The sequence below is a fragment of the Dermochelys coriacea genome, chromosome 27 (genome assembly GCF_009764565.3).
Source record: "Dermochelys coriacea isolate rDerCor1 chromosome 27, rDerCor1.pri.v4, whole genome shotgun sequence".
Lineage (NCBI taxonomy): Eukaryota > Metazoa > Chordata > Testudines > Dermochelyidae > Dermochelys > Dermochelys coriacea.
In genome coordinates, this window is record NC_050094.1 from 8,653,585 (window position 1) to 8,673,671 (window position 20,087).

Below are 20,087 nucleotides of genomic sequence, written 5' to 3' on the forward strand. Positions count from 1 at the left end.
GGGGGAGATCCAGTCTGTTTCCTGTCTGCGCTCTGCGTGCGGTGGACAAAGCCCCTTCTCCCCTGCTAACATCCCTCCCTTTCCTCCCCTCGCGCTGGGGGTCTCAGTCTCTCCTGGAAACCCACGACTCGGTGGCCTCCAAGAGCTACGAGACGCCCCCGCCCAGCCCCCTCCTGGACCCCATGTTCAACAACCAGCCGGTGCCGCCGGATGCCGTGCGCATGGTGGGGATCCGCAAGACGGCCGCCGAGCACCTGGTGAGCCTGGAGACGGGATGGCTGGGGTGGGGGCTCCTGTCAGCCAGCCGGGTGCCCACGGGGAGCCTGGCAGGGGCGTGCACGTCCCACGGGAAGGATGGTCCTGAGCATTACCAGCTCTCTAGTAACATGGGCTGCCCAGTGTGGGCCTGGCCCCTTTTCCCCCAGCTCTGTGTCTGCAAAGAAGGCTGGGGAGGCCCCTCCGGGGTCCTGCCACAGCCTCTTCCCCCACAGTGCCGGCTGCCATCCAGGTCTCCCTCCTCCCAGCCCAGCAGGGCATCAGTGCCGCTCTATTAATCGGTCTGTCCCACGCTTGGCGAGGCGCCGGAGTTGAGCATCGCTGCAGGCAGGGGAAGGGAAATGTGTGTGTGTAGGGGGGTGTGCATGTGTGGGAGGAGGCTGCGGGGATGTGTGTGTGTGTGGAAGAGAGCGTGTGTGTTTGTGTAGGGGAAATGGGGGGTGTAGAGATGGGAGTGTGGGGGAGGAGGTATGCGAGGATGAAGTGTGTATGGGGGGAGGCATTGTTTGGGGACGGAGGTGTTGGGGGCTGCGTGTGTGGGGGAGGGGTGTGAGTGGAGGAGATGGGGGGGCTGAGTCTGAGGGGAGGAGGTGTGAGGATTGGGGTGTGTGGGGATGGAGGGGCACTTCCCACAGGCTCCACCATCACACACAGTCCTTGCCTACCCCAGGGCCTGGGGGGCCAGCCCCCTTCTGCCCCCAGCTTTGTCTGGCTATGGGGTAACAGGTGGCTGGGCTTATCCTCAGCCCATCAACCCCCGTCCCCCTCCTTCCCCATCTAGCTCACCCCCTCTTCCCTTCCCTCTCCCTTCTTCTCTTTTCTCCTCCTCCCTCTCTCTTCCTCACTCCCATCTTCCCCTCACCCTCTTTCACACCCTACCATCTGGCTGGGGGGCTGGGCTGGGTGTTGCGGGGAGGCGATAGGGTGCAGCAATGGGCCCAGCTGAGGCTCCAGGGCTCCCCATGAGTCCCTGGGGGCCTGGCTATTGCAGGACCAGGCGCTGAGGTGCATGCCCCCCCTCCACCCGCAGGGCGTGACCTTCCGGGTGGAGCGGGGCGAGCTGGTGGTTGCCCGCATCCTGCACGGTGGCATGATCGACCAGCAGGGCCTGCTGCACGTGGGTGACGTCATCAAGGAGGTGAACGGCAAGGAGGTCGGCAACGACCCCAAAGTGCTGCAGGAGATGCTGAAGAACGCCACCGGCAGCGTGGTCCTCAAGATCCTACCCAGTTACCAGGAGCCTCCGCCGCCCCGGCAGGTAGGGCCTCCGCTCGGGTATATGGGGGTGTGATGGTCCCCAGGGTGCGATCTGGACTGCCAAACTGAGATGCCTTTTACGCTGCTTTGCTGGTGAGCAGCCGTTCCTGGCCCGTGAACACACAGCCTCCAGCGTGTGACACGCTCCCAGCTAAACCTACTAGCCAGCCACTCGTGAATTACACTGCAGGAGAACACCAGGAGATTGCCAGCCCCAGACTTCCCCAGAGAAACGTACCCGGTCTCTACTGCCCGGCCCGCTCACCGTGCAGAACAAGCTCCCATAAAGTCCGTCATTTCGTCAAAGGAAAATGATATGCGCACATCTTGGTATCGTCCCCCAAAGACGCTGGTTTAGATTGAACAGTAAAACTAATTGATTAACTATAGAAAGATGATTTTAAGTGATTGCAAGTCATGAGGCATAAAAGTCAGAAGGGGTTACAAAGTAACATAAAGAGAGAACAATGCCAGCTCATGTCTAAGCTTAGCAAGTGAAAGGAGCTTAAAAGCAAAAGGGGTTTTTCTCACCCCAAGCTTACAGCAGAGGTGGCATCAGCAGAGAGACGGTAAGAAGGGGAGTGAAGTCAGGTGTTTTCCTCCTTTTTCTATAAATCAATTTCATGTGCTAGAAGCATCCTGGCTGAACCACGGTGACACGCAGTCTGCTCTGGACGTGACGTTTGAACCGTCCCTATGATTGAATGTGAATTTCTTGTTTACTTCTCCCGCCCCCTGCTGGAAAATAGCTGCTTGAGTAGGTAATAGTGGGGGCCAATGTGGCTTTGTCTCTGAAAAACCGGTCTGGGCCTGCTTTTCTTTAACTTGGAGCATGTCAGAGTAACGTTATACAGTAGAATCTTATAACTTTGCCTGCAATGTTGATACACACATTTTATCAGCACAATAATGTTCAGCAGATTATGAGTTTTCAAATGATACCTCAGAAGGTATACTTCAGGGGAGGGATAGCTCAGTGGTTTGAGCATTGGCCCACTAAACCCAGGGTTGAGAGTTCAATCCTTGAGGGGGCCATTTAGGGATCAGGGCAAAAATTGGGGATTGGTCCTGCTTTGAGCAGGGGCTTGGACTAGATGACCTCCTGAGATCCCTTCCAACCCTGATATTCTATGATCCTTTGTACAACATTCATCATAGTCCTATGAACATGGTGAACATGGGGTGCAGGCTGTTACAGGGGTTTATGCACTGCACCCCCTCTTTATACCACCCTTCGGGTACATGAGCACTGTGCCCCCTCTTTATACCACCCCTGGGAACATGGGGCATATACACCCCCTGTTTATAATCTCTCTTCTGGTGCCTGAGAAACATGTGTTGCTGTACCTCATTATAAATCTCCATGTGCCTGCCCTTCTCTGCTCCTCCTTCCCACCCTGGTCTGCCCCCAGCCAGGGAGCGATCCCGTGAGAAGGCCAGCAGGGAATTTGTGTGCGGATGCCTTGGGCAGGGAGCTGGAAGAATTTAATAAGCAGCTGTCAGCTCAATGTGCTCAGCGGCGTAATAGAGCTGGACCAAGTGTGGGCCGCGCGCCGGCCTCTCTTGCCTTCCTCGGCCTCAGGGGCTTCTGGATAAACCCAGGGGAGGGGCCGACAGCTGGCTGGATTCTCCTTGGGGTGGGGGCTGTGCTCCGGGCTCTCTTTCAGGAATGGGGGTGCTTGGTGACACCCCAGTGACAGCTCAGTGCTCATTGTTCTGGCCAGTCTGAGTCAAGACTTCCCATCACCTGCTCCCTCTGTCCCAGACCTCTCAGGTGCCGTGGGCTTGTGTCTGCCTCCGGGAGGTGAGGTGGATAGGTGTGTAGGGGTGTGATTGCTAGTGTCTTTAGGGTGTGCTCCCCCTGGAACGTGTTGTTTGCCTGTTGGCTCCCAAGTCTAGGGACACGCTGGCTATGTGACCCTGGGACAGCCCCACCCCAACTCGGTGACACTGAGGCACAATGTGTAACAGGGAGATGACGATACGTATGCAGGCTTGTATGTGTGTGTGTGTGGGGGGGTGTATATAGGTAGGCCTGTGTGTGTAGTTGTGTAGTATAGATGTGGGCCTGTGCATGTGCATGTGTGTAGTTGTGTAGTACATATGCAAGTGCGTGTGTGTGTGTGTATCTGTGTATATATAGGGGACCATGTGTGCAGCTGAATGGTATATATGTGGGCCGTGTGTGTGTGTGTGTGTGTGTTATACACAGACCTGTGTGTGCAGCTGCGTAGTATATATGAAGGTGTGTATGTGAGTGTAATATGCAGGCCTGTATGTGGCTGTGTGTGCCGCTGTGTAGTATATATAAAGGCACGTGTGTGTGTGTATATGTGTGTGTAATATGCAGGCCTGTATGTGGTTGTGTGTGTGTGTAGCTGTGGAGTATATATGAAAGTGCCCATGTGTTTCCCTGCCGGGTTGTTGCTGTCCCGTCTGTCTGTGCTGGATTTGGTGGCAGATAATCCCATCTGTGGCGATGGGGGGTGTGTGTTTACCTCTCTAATCCCCCAGCTCTCCCCCCCCAGGAGAATTTCCTTGTCCCAGCAGCTCTGACAATCCCTCCTTTTCCTGGCCATGCTGCTGCCAGGGTGGGCGGTGGGCTCTGCACAAGGGGTGCCCGAGCCTGTTCCCATGAGAGCCACAGGACCTGGGGGGTTGGCTGGTGTTGGGATCACACCCCACGGAAGGCAGTGACTGTGGGCAGATGGCAGCAAAGGCCTGGTGCGAGCTCCCCGACAGGGGAGGGAGGGACAGAGCAAGGCTATGCATGTGTGAGGCTAAATACGGCCCCCCAAAAGAGGCAATTATAGGCGGGAACTGCGGGAACTTGACCCCGAACTCCCACAATTCCCTGAGAGCAGGGATGGTGCCCCACAAGCCGCTGCAAAAATTTCCCACAAGGCAGTGCACCGGGGACACTGGGACCCCCACCCACAGTGCCATGCGGCTTTTTCCCGTGCAGTGTGGCTCTGTGAGGACGCCCTGCACTGGCAAAGGCAACCGGACGTGAACAGGCTCTGCCGAGCGAGTCCTAGAGGGTTTCCCGGGGTAGCTGTACCAGCGTGCCCTTTCCAGCAAAGCCCTTAGTGAACACATTTTAAAATCCTAGCATAGCCTGGGCAAGTTGTGATTTACTATGTGCTTGCCCATCCTCTCACCAGCCCAGGTCGCAGAGGTAGCGTAACTTGCCCAGGGCTTGTCGAGACCGCTTCTATACCTGGTTCCCCGTTAACTCCAGGTAGTTAGGGAAGGCAAGTGGGGACGTTCCCCGCTTCTTAGATCCAGCCTGCACGGGTCTGTCCCTTCCCTCCGGCACAGAATGGATGCTGGTTGCCGAGGTGAAACATCTGGGGAGTGGCAAGTCTGGCTTCACAAATGTGCTCACAGAAGTCAAAAAAAGACAAGCTCTCAGGGGCATGTGAGTGGAGCCTAGGGCCACCTAGACCCGTGGTTCTCAACCTTCCCAGACCCAGACTACTCGCTCAATGCCAGCATGGGGATGTCTGCCCGAGCTGGAAATGACACTCTGGCTGCAGGGTAGACGTCCCCTGAGAGAGCCAGTGGGCTGGGTGGGAAAAGTGGGGCCCTGTTCGGCCCTGATTCATGCCCTGTGGGCTTTGCACTGGGCCAACTCCCACTCCTGTGTCAGGAACTGCAGCCAGCTCTGCTCCGTGACCCCGGCTCTGCACCTGGCCCGGGGCTGCCCCAGGAACCGTGTGGCGTATGTCTGGGTAGGGCTGGGCCCAACGAAAGGGTTTCAGAGGTGCTGAGCACCCCCCACTCCCATTACAGAGGCTTTATGGACTCCCCTGGGTGGTGGCCACAGGAAGTGCTATCCAGGTGGGGAAACTGAGGCATGGGCGTGTGTGTCTGAGACACTTGCTCAGAGTCACACCAGGAGTCGATGGCAGGGCTGGGAATAGAGCCCAGCAGTTATTGGCACAGTGGGAGAGGAATTTAAGGGATTGCTGAGGAAGGCATGGTGGTGGTGGGGCAATACATTTAAGAAGTGGACAGAGCAGGCATGGCAGGGGGTTGAATTTGGGGTTTACTGGGGCAGGCACAGTGTGTGGGGGGATGAATTTAAAGGGGGGCAGGCATGGTGGCGGGGGGGGGACAAATTTAGGGGGATCATGGCCTGCTCCTCCAGGCAGCTCATTTTCCCTTCTAGCCTGTATCCAAGACATTGTCCAGCACTGCCTGCCCCACCCCACTCCAGCCTACTCGCCTGGCCCCTGCCGATGCCTGGCAGGAACTGAACCGGGGTGGCGGGCATGGGGGCAAAGCTGCTCGATGCAGATAAGAGCACATCACCTGCCTTTGACTCTCCGGACACATTTCTCCCCCGGCTCAGGACAAAGCAGGGCCTGTCAGCCGGCCCTGGCATCTGCTCCCTCGGCGCCATGTGCCGCGGGGCCCGGGCGCTGAAAGGAGCCTGGCAGCGAAGGACGAGCAGGAGATGAGCTGAGCTCCGGCCCCTGTGTCTCCATTTGCTATTTGGAGCTTGTCTTGGCTTGTTAATTCACAGCGGGGAGTGGGGTAGAGTCCCCCGCCCCCCTGCTCCAGGCAGGGCCTGTCCAGCCCCCCCATCACCTCTGCTCCATGTGGGGCTCACCCACGCCCACCCCTCCACCCCTACTCCTGATGGGGCTCCCCTGGCCCCCCTCCACATCTGCTCCCTGTGGGGTCCCCCCTCCACCCCGATCCCGGCGGTGCTCCCCCGGCCCCCCTCCACCCCTGCTCCCGGCGGGGCAAGCTCAGGTGTCAGTTGCACTCGGCTCTTGCACTTCCAAGGTTTTCTTTGCAACAATAACAGCGAGACTGAGATTCTTTGTTATCAATAGCCGAGAGTCTGGGGAGCGATGGAGGGGCCAGGCTATGCCCCCCCTGCAAGCACCCCATGGCCCACACATGGGGAGTTGACGGAGGCTTTAGCCAGAGGTCTGTCCTAGTCATCTAGATGGACTCTGTGGGCCAAAGGCGTTATTGTAACCCAGTCACTGCCCAGCATTAACCAGCGTCAGACTCGGGTCAGGGTTTGGTGTCCAGAGACGTCAGCCGGCCAGTCCCAGGGCAAACCCCCACTGGAAACCCTGGGCACCCTTTATTAAAGGTACAGAAAAGAAGCATTTGAAGAGTCAGGTTTGAAGTCAGGCTTTCGTTTTAACAACCTCCAGCGTTCCCTTGAGCTGGGGAGAGTTTCCAAAGGACAAGGCCCCGGGTCGGACAGTCTCCTGGATGGTGTTCAAGATGGTGATTACCATCCGTCCGGGGCCAACAGGAGAAGTTGGTGGGGATGGGCTGGTTAAAATCCACTCCCCTTTCTCAGAAGCCAAGCCAAGACCAACACAAAAGGAGAGAGGAAAGCACAGCAAAGCTGGACAACGCAGCTTCTCTCTGTGGTATCGACTTCACTTGCAACCTCATGACTGGAGAAAAACAGGCCCGCAACGTGGTCCGGTCAGGCGCCCTGGGGCCGGAGACACTTGGAGCAATGTGGGGCTGTTTCGGGCATTGCTTTTAATGGCTTCTTTCTGATCACAGCAGTCTTGGCCCGCTAAACCAATCTCTTATGAGACAGAAGGCACCAGAGAGAGGAGAAAGAGAAGGGAATCAATTTGTCTCTTACACACCCCAAAAGGGAGCGGTGGGTGGAATATCTCACCCCCTCGTTATTGGGTCCACCAATTAGGCCTATTATCCGACACCCTGATTTTGGTTCATTGATTTCTGGCCCTCGGCTCCTCTTGTTCACCAGGCATAACTGTGACCCCTTCCTTGAGTGAGAGCCGGAGGCTGTTTTATCCGGTCGGTCAGTCTGTCTCGCTTTCGGACCACTCCCAGCTCTGTTCTTTGGTCTAGGTCAGGGGTTCTCAAACTTCATTGCACCGCGACCCCCTTCTGGCGACAAAAATCACTACAAGCCCCCAGGAAGGGGGACTGAAGCCTGAGACCCCCCGCCTTGGGCGGGGTGCCGAAGCTTGAGGACTTCAGCCCTGGGTGGTGGGGCTTGGATTTTGGCTTCAGCCCCGGGCCCCAGCAAGTTGACCAACAGCCCTGGTGACCCCATTAAAACGGGGCGCCGACCCACCGATTGAGACCCGCTGCTCTGGGTGATTGCAGGGCTTCACGCGCTTTCCCTGGCTTTTGACAGGGGAGCTCACGAGCAGGGACGGTTGTCTCAGCCATTCCCGGCTCCAGCCCATGCCAGGGAACGGGGAAACTGGAATTCTCCGGGCCGGATTTCCAGGCGCTCGGCACTGCCCAGCGGGGCCTGGATTTTCCAAAGAGCTCGGCTCTCAGTTCAGGAACCAGGAGCCCCAAGACGGCAAGGGCCCCTCTGCTCTCCCTGCCTGGGGCTGACCCCGCGCTCTCCCCATAGGTGTTTGTGAAGTCCCACTTTGACTACGACCCGGCCAGCGATAACCTGATCCCCTGCAAGGAGGCAGGGTTAAAATTCACTGCCGGGGACCTGCTGCAGATCGTCAACCAGGACGACCCCAACTGGTGGCAGGTGAGGACAGCTGGGTGGTCCCGAATCCCCCATCGCTTGGCAGTACCCAGGCCTGGGTACTGCCTTGCACCCTGGGATGATTGGACGGGGGGGGATGGGTTACTGAGGCGGGGAGGGTCATGCCACATGGAACAACCCCACCCCCAAGGCACGGAGGGGCTGGCGAGGGGACCCCATGGTCACTGCTGGTTTGGTCGATGGGATGGCGCTGAGGGCAGCCAGGGAGCTCAGCGGCAGCCGGCTGGAGGGTGAGGGTCTGGGGATGGGGGCTGTGGGTGGCCGCTGTGCAGGGGCCTCCTGGGGTGGGGGCTGTGAGTGGCCCCATAGCGGGGAGAGGGCGCGTTTGGAGATGGGGCTGTGGTGATAGGGCTGTGGGTGGCCACAGGGGGCGGGACGCTGTGGGGATGGGGCTGTGGGTGGCCCCAGGGTGTGTGTGTGGGGGTGTGGGGATGGGGTTGTGGGTGGCACCAAGGTGTGGTGAGCTGTGGGGATGGGGTTGTGGGTAGCCCCAGGGGAGGTGGGGGGCTGTGGGGATGGGGCTGTGGGTGGCTCCAGGGCCGGGGGGGGCTGTGGTGATGGGGTTGTGGGGGTGCTTCAGGGCGGGTGGGGCTGTAGGGATGGGGCTGTGGGTGGCCCCAGGGTGGTGGTGGGGCTGTAATTATGGCGCTGTGGGGGGGCTTCAGGGCAGGTGGGGCTGTGGAGATGGGGCTGTGGGTGGCCCCAGGGTGGCATCAGGGGGGCGGTGGGGATGGGGCTGTGGCTCGTCCCTGGAGGGGGTTGGAAATGCGGGTGTGGGTGGCCCTAGGGCAGGGGTGCTCCAGAGGGTGGAGGCTGCGGGGGGCCCCTGGTGCAGGGCTCTGGGGGTGGGGGCCGTAAGGGGCCCCAGTATGCCAGGCTGGACGGGCAGTGGCTGTGGGGACTCTGGCTGGTTCACCGGACCCGGGTGCCGTTTCAGGCCTGCCACGTGGAGGGCGGCAGTGCCGGCCTCATCCCGAGCCAGCTGCTGGAGGAGAAGCGGAAGGCGTTTGTGAAGCGCGACCTCGAAGTCCCCCCCACATCCGGTAGGAGGCCCCACGGATGCCCCAGGCTGGCCCCAGTGCATGCAGGGCCCTGCTCCCCATCCCCAGAGCACGGCGGGGGAGCCCTGCTGCCCAAACCCTCCCTGCTCCCTACGGCCAGGACCCTGAGCCAGGCTAGTGCCCAGCCTGGTAGCCAGTGCCCGCAGGAGGGTGATGCACCCCCACAAACCCTGGCTGCGTCCTAGGGGTTTGCAGTGGCACTGCCCTGACACCCCCCCGCCCTGGGGAATATCTCCAGCCAGGCCAGCACCCCGATCCCTGCTGGGGTTGCCTGTGGCAGATCTGATTCCCGCTGGGCTTGCCCACAGCTGAATGAGTCCGTTCTGCTCTTGGCAGGTGCCCTATGTGGCAGCATCAGTGGGAAGAAGAAGAAGAGGATGATGTACCTGACCACGAAAAATGCGGGTGAGTGCCCCAGGTTGCCCAGGCCCTGGGCGGGCAACCCCCTCCTCCTCCTGGGCCGGCTCTTGCCCCGAATCCCAAAATTATCCTCCCCCTTCCACCCCGTCCCCTGCGCCAGCGGGGCTGGGCGCACGCTGTCCCGTCCCCATATCAGTGCTGACTGTTTTCTCCTCCCCATCTGGCCTAGAGTTTGACCGGCACGAGCTGCTGATCTATGAGGAGGTGGCCCGCATGCCCCCGTTCCGCAGGAAAACCCTGGTGCTGATCGGGGCCCAGGGCGTCGGGCGACGCAGCCTCAAGAACAAGCTGATCATGTCGGACCAGGCCCGCTACGGGACCACCATCCCGTGTGAGTAAAGACTGCCTCCCCCGCCCCTTCCCAGCGTTTCTGGGAGCAGAGGAGGGGCTCCGGAAGGGGCACTCTGCCCCCTGGAGCCAGTGCTAACCCCGACGCGCACCCTGATCGCTTTTCCCTAATCTGACCCCTGCTCCAGAGGGGGCTGGGGCTGACTGTGCCACGTGGCCTGGCCTCATGTGACTTGCGCCTCTGGATGGCGCTGGGTCCTCTTAGCATGCCCTTCGGCCAGCCAGTGTGGGCATCCCTGCCCCACGCATGGCCGGCCCTAGGGGATGCACATGGAGGTTTGGAATGAAGGCACCCGGAGCGCTGGGCAGGGCAGGATGGGGGAGCCCTAGAGCTGTCAGATCCTGGGGACGAAAAGCCCCTGCCCCGTCCTTCAGCACAGGGTCTGGAGAGCCAGCCAGGCAGACTGTGGAGAAGCACCTGTGACTGTAATTGACTGGAGGTGAGGGCCAGGTAAGCCTGTTTGTAATGGAGCAGCACCCCCTGGTGAGGAAACGTCCACCCTGCACCTCATCTGCCGCGGAAGGGACGGGCTCTGTGGCAGAGGGAGGGGTGGGGGGCATGATCGCTCCCCTGCCACGGGCGGACCCCGTTGCCTTGAACCCCCATGAGTCCTCCACTTGTGGAACGTGGGGTGCGTCTGCCCCTTGAATTTCAGGATCCTGCTGCTGCCAGATGGGCTGCAGACGACAAAGAACCCCGAGGGGGGGGGTGCAGTGGGACGGGCCGCTCTAATCTCCCCGTAAGCGTTTTGAAATCAAACAAGCTGTCCCTGAGATCACAAGGCAGGACTTGGTGGCTTCTGACACTGACGCACCGTTCAGCCGGGTGGCAGCTAGATCTGCAGTTTCCCAAAGTTTGTGGGTGTTTGGGCTTGTGGTTCTGGCTCAGCCCAGTGTAAGGAGACGGGCCAGCCACACAGCGAGGGCTGGGGAGCGGTTCCCAAGTTTTGGATGATGATTTTGGTTCAAGCTGATCACCCAGCTTGATCCTACAGGTGGGGGGTGTCTGGACCTGGGCTTCTGGTTCTGCTCATTACAGGGAAGGTCCCAGAGCTGGGCACTGGCTCTCTGGGTTCCCGGATTTGGGGGGTGTTTGGGTCTGAGGTTCCGGTCCGGTCCCCTCGCCGGTCATTCTGTAACTCGCGCTCACCGCGTTATTCCTGTGCCCCTTGGCAGACACTTCGCGGAAGCCCAAGGACAACGAGAGGAACGGCCAGGTCTACTGCTTCATGTCGCGGGGGGAGATGGAGGCGGACATCAAGGCTGGCCGCTACTTGGAGCACGGGGAGTATGAGGGGAACCTCTACGGCACCAAGATCGAATCCATCCATGAGGTGGTGGAGTCTGGCAAGATGTGCATCCTGGATGTGAACCCGCAGGTTCGCGCTACGGGGACGGCCCAGCTGGGAAGCCCCTAGTTATACTGGACGGGAGGTTGGGGCTTGGCTTGAAGCTCTGGAGAGCAGCCACCGCTCGGGCAAAGCTGAGGCAAGCTTCCCCTGTACCCACCCCAGCCACCTGTCCCAACCCTGACTGGGAGGGGAGTGCAGTCCGGGGCCCACTGAGTACCAGGCCCCCTGCCCGAAAATGCAACTGACAAGACAAAAGGTGTGAGCGGAAACTGAGGTGCGGAGCAGGTCAATGATAGAGCCAGGAGCAGAATCCAGGTCTCTTGGTTCCCAGCTGTGTGCCCTCCCCATTGGGAAACACTGTCTCCCCATGGCTATAGCTGGTAACACCTATTGGTCGCTACCCACCAGGGCTGGATCTGAGCAGCGGGAAAAAGCTCTGGATCCCATTCCCAGCACCCTGGCTGCACGGTCCCCCCCTTCACACCTGTCCCCTTTGGAAGCTCGCTGGTCCTAGGTCTGCATTGACAGCCTGGCTCTGTGTTACCCAGGCGGTGAAGGTGCTGAGAACGGCCGAATTCGTCCCCTACGTGGTCTTCATCGAAGCCCCGGACTACGAGACACTCCGAGCCATGAACAAGGCGGCGCTGGAGAGCGGTGTGGCCACCAAGCAGCTCACGGTGAGTCCACGCCAGCCCCTTACCCCCACGCGGGTCCAACCCCCCTTCCCCCACGTGGTGCCACAAGACATTGGGGTCATAGGGCTTTCCCCGATCACCTGGCCCTCAGGATGGCTGAGCTGGGGCAGGCCCGGGTTCCACGGGGCATGCCCATGTATGCACACGGCTCTGTCCACAAGCACATGTGCGACATGCACTGGGATCGGGGCTTGCTCCCCTGTTGGTTCTTCCTGGTGGCCTTAATGGCCCCTTTAGAGGCAGGTGCTCAGCGCTTCCCCATCCAGCGCCTCCCTGAACGTGGCCACAGGTTGGACTCCATCCAGAGGGGTCAGCAGGGAGATCTCCTCACCAAGTGCCCGGTGCGGTCCGTTCCCAGAGCCGCCCAGGAAAGCTGGGCTGTTTCCTCCCCGCTCTGATGGCTGGCACGGCGGGTGTCCCATGCAGCTTCTGCCACTGGCCTCCAGGGAATGGCAGGCTGGCCCCACCTGCTCCCACCAGCCAGGCTGCACTGACCCAGGCTGTGGCGAAGCAGAGGCGGGCTGGCATGGGGAGCCCCTGGGGGGAAGACGGAAGGAGGGCAGGGGGCCGTGGTGGGGATTCGCCAGCCCGTGCTGAGTACAGTGCCGCAGCTTCCAATCATTGCATTTCACATGGATGCTTTTTGCATGTGGGCCCCCTCGTGCCTGGCGCTGTACCTGCCCCTAGAATCTTTCTGGGCTTATAATTGATCATATTCTGCCTCCTTCAGTCCTCCATCTGTCTTCAGTTGATTAGGGGATCCGTCTTCACGTCCTGTCCCAAAGAGCTGAGTAGCATTTCCGGGTGGCTGTTCCAACTACGGCCATGCCCCTCCCCACAGGTAGCCGCATCTCCGCTCTAGGATCTCTGTATAAAAGGCTGTCACGCTCCACCCCAGAGGTAGATGCCTCTTAGTGCTGGGATCCCTGTACCGATAGCTTGCTGCGCTCCTCACCAAAGGTGGCTGCATCCCAGTGGTGGGGTGAAACGAGCCCTGCGTCGTTTGCACCTCTGCTTACCTTTGCAAAGCTCTTTTGGGACCCCCCCCCCGCCCCTTGGAGGCGTGTGCTCATTACCCCTGTGCGCAGAGCTCTGGGGCAAGGCTAACGGGCAGCATCCGTGCTTGTGTCTGGGCAGGAGGCCGATCTGAAGCGGACGGTGGATGAGAGCTGCCGCATCCAGCGTGGCTACGGCCACTACTTCGACCTCAGCCTGGTCAACGACAACCTGGAGTGGACATTCCAGCAGCTGCAGGAAGCCCTGGAGAGGCTGCGCGCAGAGCCCCAGTGGGTCCCTGTCAGCTGGGTTTACTAGGACGCTGGGAGCGAAGGCCTCCCCACCCTGCCCCCAGGCGGAGGGCACTGCCGACCCGCCTCCCCTCCGCCCTCCCTCCTGCACAAACCACGACGTCTCAAGGCCAAGGAACCCGGATCCCCTGCCTGCATCCCAGGCCTGTCTTCGGGGGAGCTGCGGCCCGAGACAGGTCTCGTCCCTCCAAGGGCAGGCGCTAGCTGGAGCAGCCAGTAGGGGATGGCGAGGCAGGGAACTGGGTGCTTGTTGAACGTCCTCTTCCCCCTCCCCCTGAGTTTTAACCAACTTTGCCAGAGTTAGAGAGTTTCTTGCAGGCATTCCCGAGAGGCACCCCCAGTGGAGAACCCTTCTCTGCCCTGGACATGTGGCTGGGGGGCAATGGCCCCCCATTTCCTTCCAGGAAGGGCTAGGGTGGCCATGGGGAGGGTTGAGAGAGCAGCCCAAGGCGGGGCAGTGCCCAGGACACCAAGCACAACCTCTTTAGTGCCCGGAATGGGCACCGGGTCCCCCTTCAAGCCAGCCCCAGGGCTGTGCCTGGGGCCAGATCCCGGCAGCCAGCAGAGGGAAGTTGGCATGAGGAAGGCAGTGTGAAGCATGTCGTAGGAGGTGCACAGAGCTGGGGAAGCCAGCTGGCACCTCCCTCCATCCCTGCGCGTTCTCCCTTTCTCACCCAGCTGCCCGCTCCATGCCCAGGCTGCATCTCCCTTCCTGGTCCTGAGCTACCCTCTCTGGGCAGAGGTGCCTGGGCACCACCTCCAGCAGTCCCCTGGAGCAGCTTGGGGCATCTCTCCTCACTGGCCTTGGCCAGGGGAAATCTCAATAGGGACCAACCGGCTCAGGAACAGGGATGTTCCTGGCCATCTTTCTTCATCGTTCCCCAGTAGGCCAGCGGGGTGGGGACGAGGGTGCAACGGGGCGGGTTCGGAGCCCATCACCTCCCTGGGCTAGAGCATCAGATTCTCGCTTAACCCGGGTCTGGGGTTTGGGGCAGGAGGCGTGTCCACCAGGGAAATGAGCTTGGTGGGCTCAGTGGGCTTCTTGGATCAACCGTAGAGACTAACTCACTAATTCCCCACCGTGAATCCACAGCTGCTCCCCAGCAAAGACTGATTAGTTATTTCAGGGCTGGCTGGCTGAGGGGGCAGAATTTCCTAGGAAATTACTGGCCAGTTTGGTGCTGCGGGAGATCAGTCCCATCCCAGGACAACCGGTGCACCTTAGCGAGCACAGTCCAAAAATCGGCATGGTTCCGATGCCCTACCTGAAAGAGACGAAGCCACCATGTGCCCTGCCTCACTTGCTCCCACAGAAAACCCATGATGGATTTGTCCGGAGTGGGCCACTGCTCTGGATGACCCAGAGCAGAAGGAATCTTCTGGGGAGATCTGCACCAAGCAAATGCACAGCTATCTCACTGCCGAAAATTCAGCTCGGTTTACAGCCCCAGCCCCCGCCTTCCGGTTCCGAACCGGGTAGATTATTCCCCCTTCCCAATTTGAACTTTTGTAAATGTCCCAGCGATGGTCGGAAAAGCTGCCCCGTCTTCCCCCCCAGCTTAGAGTATTGTTGTGGGGGTATTGAAGGGGAATTGCGGCACCTCTGAAAATCAATAGCTTTAAGGTCCAAATGGTTGAAGGAGGCACCCTTGAGGAGGGTCTTGTTACATCACTGGTGTAGGACACAGGACATCTGGGTTTGATTCCCTGCTCTGCTCCAGCCTCCTGGGCAAGTCACTTAATTGCTCAGTGCCTCAGTTTCCTCACCTGTCCAATAAGGTTACATTAATAATACCCCACACTGAGAATATATCTGTTATTGTAGGTGAGGCCCTTGGATACTTTGGGGATGTGGTGGAACCTAAAAAGTTAAGTAACAAATACTTTTGAAAAAAGAAAAGGAGTACTTGTGGCACCTTAGAGACTAACAAATTTATTAGAGCATAAGCTTTCGTGAGCTACAGCTCACTTCATCGGATGCATTGAGCTGTAGCTCACGAAAGCTTATGCTCTAATAAATTTGTTAGTCTCTAAGGTGCCACAAGTACTCCTTTTCTTTTTGCGAATACAGACTAACACGGCTGCTACTCTGAAATACTTTTGAGGCTCTGGACCATAGACCTCAAGTGTAGGTTTTAGGATTTATAAAGTGACAGCAAAATAAAATAAAAACCATAATGATTGGATAGGTGGAGCCAGTCAGGGGCATCACTAGATATCAGGTAAGGGGGGTAATTGCCACCCCCAGACCTCGGTTCGCCCACCCCAACTTTTCATAGGTCTGTCGGCTCCACTTTTTGCCTCCTGCCCCAGCTTTGCAGGGTAGAAGTGATCACATATAACGTTCTATATGCTAACGCAACTTTGCCCCGCTCCTGAAATTTTTCTGAAATGGTACCTCTGGAGACAGTTGGCAAAATGCAGGTCCGGGGGGATCCTCAAAAAATGGGGCCAGCCGGCTCTGCGGTTTAGGGTCATACCTGTTGCTCAAAAACCATTAGAAAAAAGATCAGTAAGAATAGGAGGGTTGTGTGTGGACAGTGGACAGCCCGCAAACAAGCTGCCTGCCTGGGTGTGAGAGCTGAGGTGGGAAGGACAGGTGCCTTCTGATCTGATCACCAGACAGGTTTGTTAGTAACCCGGCGAGGGGGGGGGTATTTATTTATTTTTTTGGTAATAACTTTCGTCTTGCGTATTTCTTTAGCCGAATCCACACGCAGACTTAACTGACCCAATCAAATGTTAAAACTAGCTGGTCCTGCCCTCCTTTTATTTACCTGCCACAAGCGATTTTAGCCCTGGGCCTCAGTTTCTCCTTGCGAGAATGGCGACGAAGTTGCCCTCCTTGGTCAAGCGCTTTGAGATCAACCGGTGCAAAGCACTAGATAACAGCTGGCTAGTACATCTCCACAGTCCCTGGGAACCGCATTGCATCGTTATGGTAGGTGCTGTACATACACAGAGAGTCCCTGCCCTGATAGGCTTCCAGTCTCAATACACAAGTGGCAGGAGGGGAAACTGAGGCACAAAGAGGTGGGGAAGTGACTTGCCCAAGGTGACTCAGGGAGTGCTGGGAATAGAATCTCTGGATACCTGGTCCAGTGGGCGACGCTGTCTCCTCTTGGCTTCAGTGGCGGCTGGGTCTTCTGACTCCCATCCACGGGGCCCCTGCCCACAAGTCCTTCCCTCCGCTCTGGAGTGCAGGTTTCCGTGTGTCCACGACTACCTCAGGCCTCAGCAGCAGCAGGGCAAAGGCAGAGCCCTGGCCTTGGCTCGGGCAGGTAACCGAAGAAGGAGCTGGTTGCAGTTGTTTCCAAACGGCTTTGTTTGCCGAGTTTTTTATCTTAAGGCAAAACTCCATCTCCTGTTTCTAACCGGCCTGGCTGCGGTGTGCCCCTGGCAACCCAGACCCCTGGCATGCACAGGCCCCATGGCCGCCGGTGGATCTGGGACGCTTCCAGTTTGGGGTGCCTAACTTGGGATGACTGGGGCCTGATTTCCACAGGTGTGGAGCATTCACTGCTGTTGGTGTTAGTTCTGACCTCTCCCTCCTCCCACAATGTGTCTGTGGCCCCCATTATTCTGGTGTCAGAGACCCCACAAACTCACTGTATTTATCGCAAGTCAGGCACCCCAAATTTGGGGCCCCTTGTAAAAATTTGGGCCTTAAGTACTTGTTTCTCAAATGGCCGGAGTTCCCCTTTAAAAGCAACTGTGGCTAGGGTCTCCCCTGCTGGTTGTCACGGTGTGGGGGGGGGGGTAGAGGGAGCCAGGGAAAGATACCCAATGGGAAGGGGTGATACCCCCCCCAAATTCCAATGCAGATCCCCTTTGGGAGGGCACTCTCCAAACTGTCACTACCCCGGCTCAACGGACCGCCCTTCCTTACTATTAAAACGCCACCCCCCTAAGCTGCACCCCCCTTTTCTGTTCCCACTTTCACTGGGGGAGTGACCCCCAGGTCTCTTGCCAAGAACCCGTTCCACAGGGTGTATTTCCGTTGTAAGATAATAGCTATAACACAGAGGAGAGGATTAATGTCCCTTGTTTAAAGAAATGCTATTTATGTAAAGAACAGAAACTGGCCGGATCCCTGTCTGGCGGGCAAAGCGGGGTAATGCAGGGCATTGATCAAAGGTAATAGCCCAGCTGCAGGAAGGTGTTGGCCTGCCACTGCTCCACGGGGCTGGCAGTAAAACGCCAGGCTCTGAAATCAGAGCGTTTTGGGGGGGTTATTTTTGGTTGGTTTTTAATGTTGGATTTACAGCCTGGCAGTTAGATTACCCAAAGAACTCAGCACCCAGCGGGAACCTGGCACGCTGGGCAATTTGGTGGATTTGGCGCTTGGTGATCTGGGCCCAGAAAGTTCTGGTTTGTTTGGGGTGAATCAGCCTGACTTTTTGCCCCTGGGTCTGTTTTGCGTCTGTAAGTGACTCTGAGGTTGTGTGAGAGAATGGGGCTGTGTGGGGTGGGGTGTAAGTTTGTTTCCCTGTGTCTGTATGCAGGGGTGTGTGTGTCTGTCCCTATGAGTTTGTGTCCCTGTGTCTGTACACACGGGGGTGTGTTTGTGTATGTGCATGTGTGCCTGTCAAACAATTGCCAATTCTTGCAATTTTATCACACGTTTCACATTGTTTGTTTATTAGTCAAATCCCCAGCTCCTGGAGTCAGGTTATTCTATGAGACGCTTAGCTTTTTTTAAAGTAAGTTTCTATCCCTCCTGTTCGTGGGGAAACTCTTGCAAACACAACCCTGAAAGGTGCCAACACGTTTTGGCAACCAAAAATGATTATTTTTAAAGTCTCATGACTTTAACGCCAATCTCCTGATTTTTTTTTCGGGGCTGGACTGATGATTTTTTAACATTTGAGGTTGGCGACACTGATGCCCTCTCCTCCTGCTCCGTGTGTGCGCATGCGTGAGTACGTGTGCATGCAAATGGGCACTGATGCGTGTGAACGTAGCTTCTGATGACAACTCACTCCATGTTAATGTTACATTTGCTTTGTGGGGCTTAGCCAGGGATGGTGACTGACAGTTTTTCCCCAACCCCTTTTCTGTCCCAAGCTCTGTTTCCTATTGAAGGGTGGGATTAACTGGATTTAAAGACGATGTACATATTGCCTTCTTTATGTGTCACTAACATACACTATAGCGAATGATCCTGCACTGCCCCCATCCGCAAGAGAAATGGACGTGTTTGATCTCTGATTTCCACCGGTCTCTCCTAGTCCGCTCCCGGCTCTGAGCTTCTCCATTAGACTTCTTGTGGTTCCATGTAAATACTGAGCAACAGCGAGCTGGAAAGTGTCCTCCCCCCCTTTGTTTTTGGTGAATAGTGATAGTTCCCCTTCCCCTCCCTGGAATTGTCTATTTCTTAGACTTTTGTGTTTGTTAAAGAGCTCAGTGGTGTGATGTCCGTGTCGGGTCGGCGTTGCGTGTTAGAAGCTGGCTAATTTGGATTGTTTGTGCCCTGTTTACACCACGCTGCCCTCTGTTCGTTGGAGCTGCCATGTTTTATGGTGGAATCTCTCCCTTTTTTTGTTTCTGAACCTGGGGGGGTCCTGCTAGCCCGCCCTGCACCTGGTCACCTCTGTGTGTATGCGCGCGCCCGGTGATCTTGACCCAAGGGGCGTGTGACGATTCTGGACCAGTGCTTGGCCAGGCTGTGATGCAGGGGCAAGACACCCCCCACTTTGCCAGGCAATCTCTTTTTGCAGCAGGACCCACAAACCCTCCCACCAAGTGGGTCAAGGGCCTGATCCTGAGAGCTGCTGAGCTGCAGGTGGGAGGCGCTTGCCCCTCCATAGGCTCGAGGGGGCTTGAGGATGCTTCGGGCCTGGCGAGAGGGGCTTAGCCTCTGGCAGCATTGGTCTGAAATGCCCCTTCTGGTGGGGGTGCCATGCCAAGATGGCTCTGGCTGATGGCTGGTTTGGTATGGGAGGGGGGTGACCAGTCAATGAGGCAGATGACATCAGGCCTGATTGCTGCCCCCAAAAGGACCATGTTCAGGGCTACGGGGTGAGGTCAGGAGGGGAAGTCACATAGGTGCCCCCCAGCCCCTCAGTGCTTCCAGCCCAAGCAGGCTGAGGGCCATGGTCTGGGTGTAGATGACCTTGTGAGAACGTTTCTCTCCGAGGTGGGCATGGCCCCATGGAGCTTTCTGCCAGGTTGTGCCTAGTGGAAAGGCCGGGCGCCACTTGTTCCCTGTAGCTGGGGGCTGTGATGGGCTTTGCCAGCAGTGGCATTTTACACCAGGGGAGGAGCTGGCCCCTAATTTAAAATGTTAAGTCCCCCCGGCCTCCCCTGTCTGTCGGTCCCTTCTTGTCCGATTGAACGAATGACAGCGACTTTTTTGTACTGACTTTTCTATTCCTAGTTACTTTCTGAGCTGGGTTGCTAGACGCTCGGAGCCCTGATGCTGTACTTTTCTTTTATTTCTCGGTCGCGTGAGCTGATCCCATGTACCTGCCAGTGAATGACTCCTTTTGTTACTTTTCAGTTACTTTTATTAAATTTAAAGCAAAAAAAAAAAATCCTCACGCATGCTGGCTGTGTTGTCTTCATCTTGTCCTCCTTGGCGCAGGCATTTCAGAGGCATCCTCCAAGGAAGCCAAGTAAGTTACACTGTTGTAAAATTGGTGTGAGAGGAGAATTGGGCATTCTGTGCCTCAGTTTCCCCATCTGTGTTAACAATACGGGCTGATCTCCTGGGAAGGTGAGACTGGAAAGGGTTCAAATGAATATTCTTGTCTGTAAAAGGCCTGGAGATCTACAGTGGGAAGACTCTGGAGAGGGGCAGGTTGTTATTGCAAGGGTCCATTTGCTAGTGAGTA

General features: G+C 57.6%; 1 protein-coding gene across 4 annotated transcripts in view; it reads left to right on the plus strand.

Moving 5' to 3' along the window:
- Positions 1-17,513, plus strand: part of MPP2 (membrane palmitoylated protein 2) — a 39,102-nt gene extending 21,589 nt beyond the window's left edge. For all 4 annotated transcript variants that reach the window (XM_038385850.2, XM_038385852.2, XM_038385848.2 and 1 more), the window contains exons 5-13: positions 108-257; positions 1,307-1,534; positions 7,919-8,050; positions 9,006-9,111; positions 9,466-9,534; positions 9,719-9,880; positions 11,074-11,276; positions 11,798-11,926; positions 13,082-17,513. In XM_038385850.2, the coding sequence (XP_038241778.1) occupies positions 108-257; positions 1,307-1,534; positions 7,919-8,050; positions 9,006-9,111; positions 9,466-9,534; positions 9,719-9,880; positions 11,074-11,276; positions 11,798-11,926; positions 13,082-13,258 (1,356 nt within the window). In that variant the 3' untranslated portion in view covers positions 13,259-17,513. The remainder of the gene's footprint in view (positions 1-107; positions 258-1,306; positions 1,535-7,918; positions 8,051-9,005; positions 9,112-9,465; positions 9,535-9,718; positions 9,881-11,073; positions 11,277-11,797; positions 11,927-13,081) is intronic.
- The last annotated feature ends 2,574 nt before the right edge of the window (positions 17,514-20,087 follow it).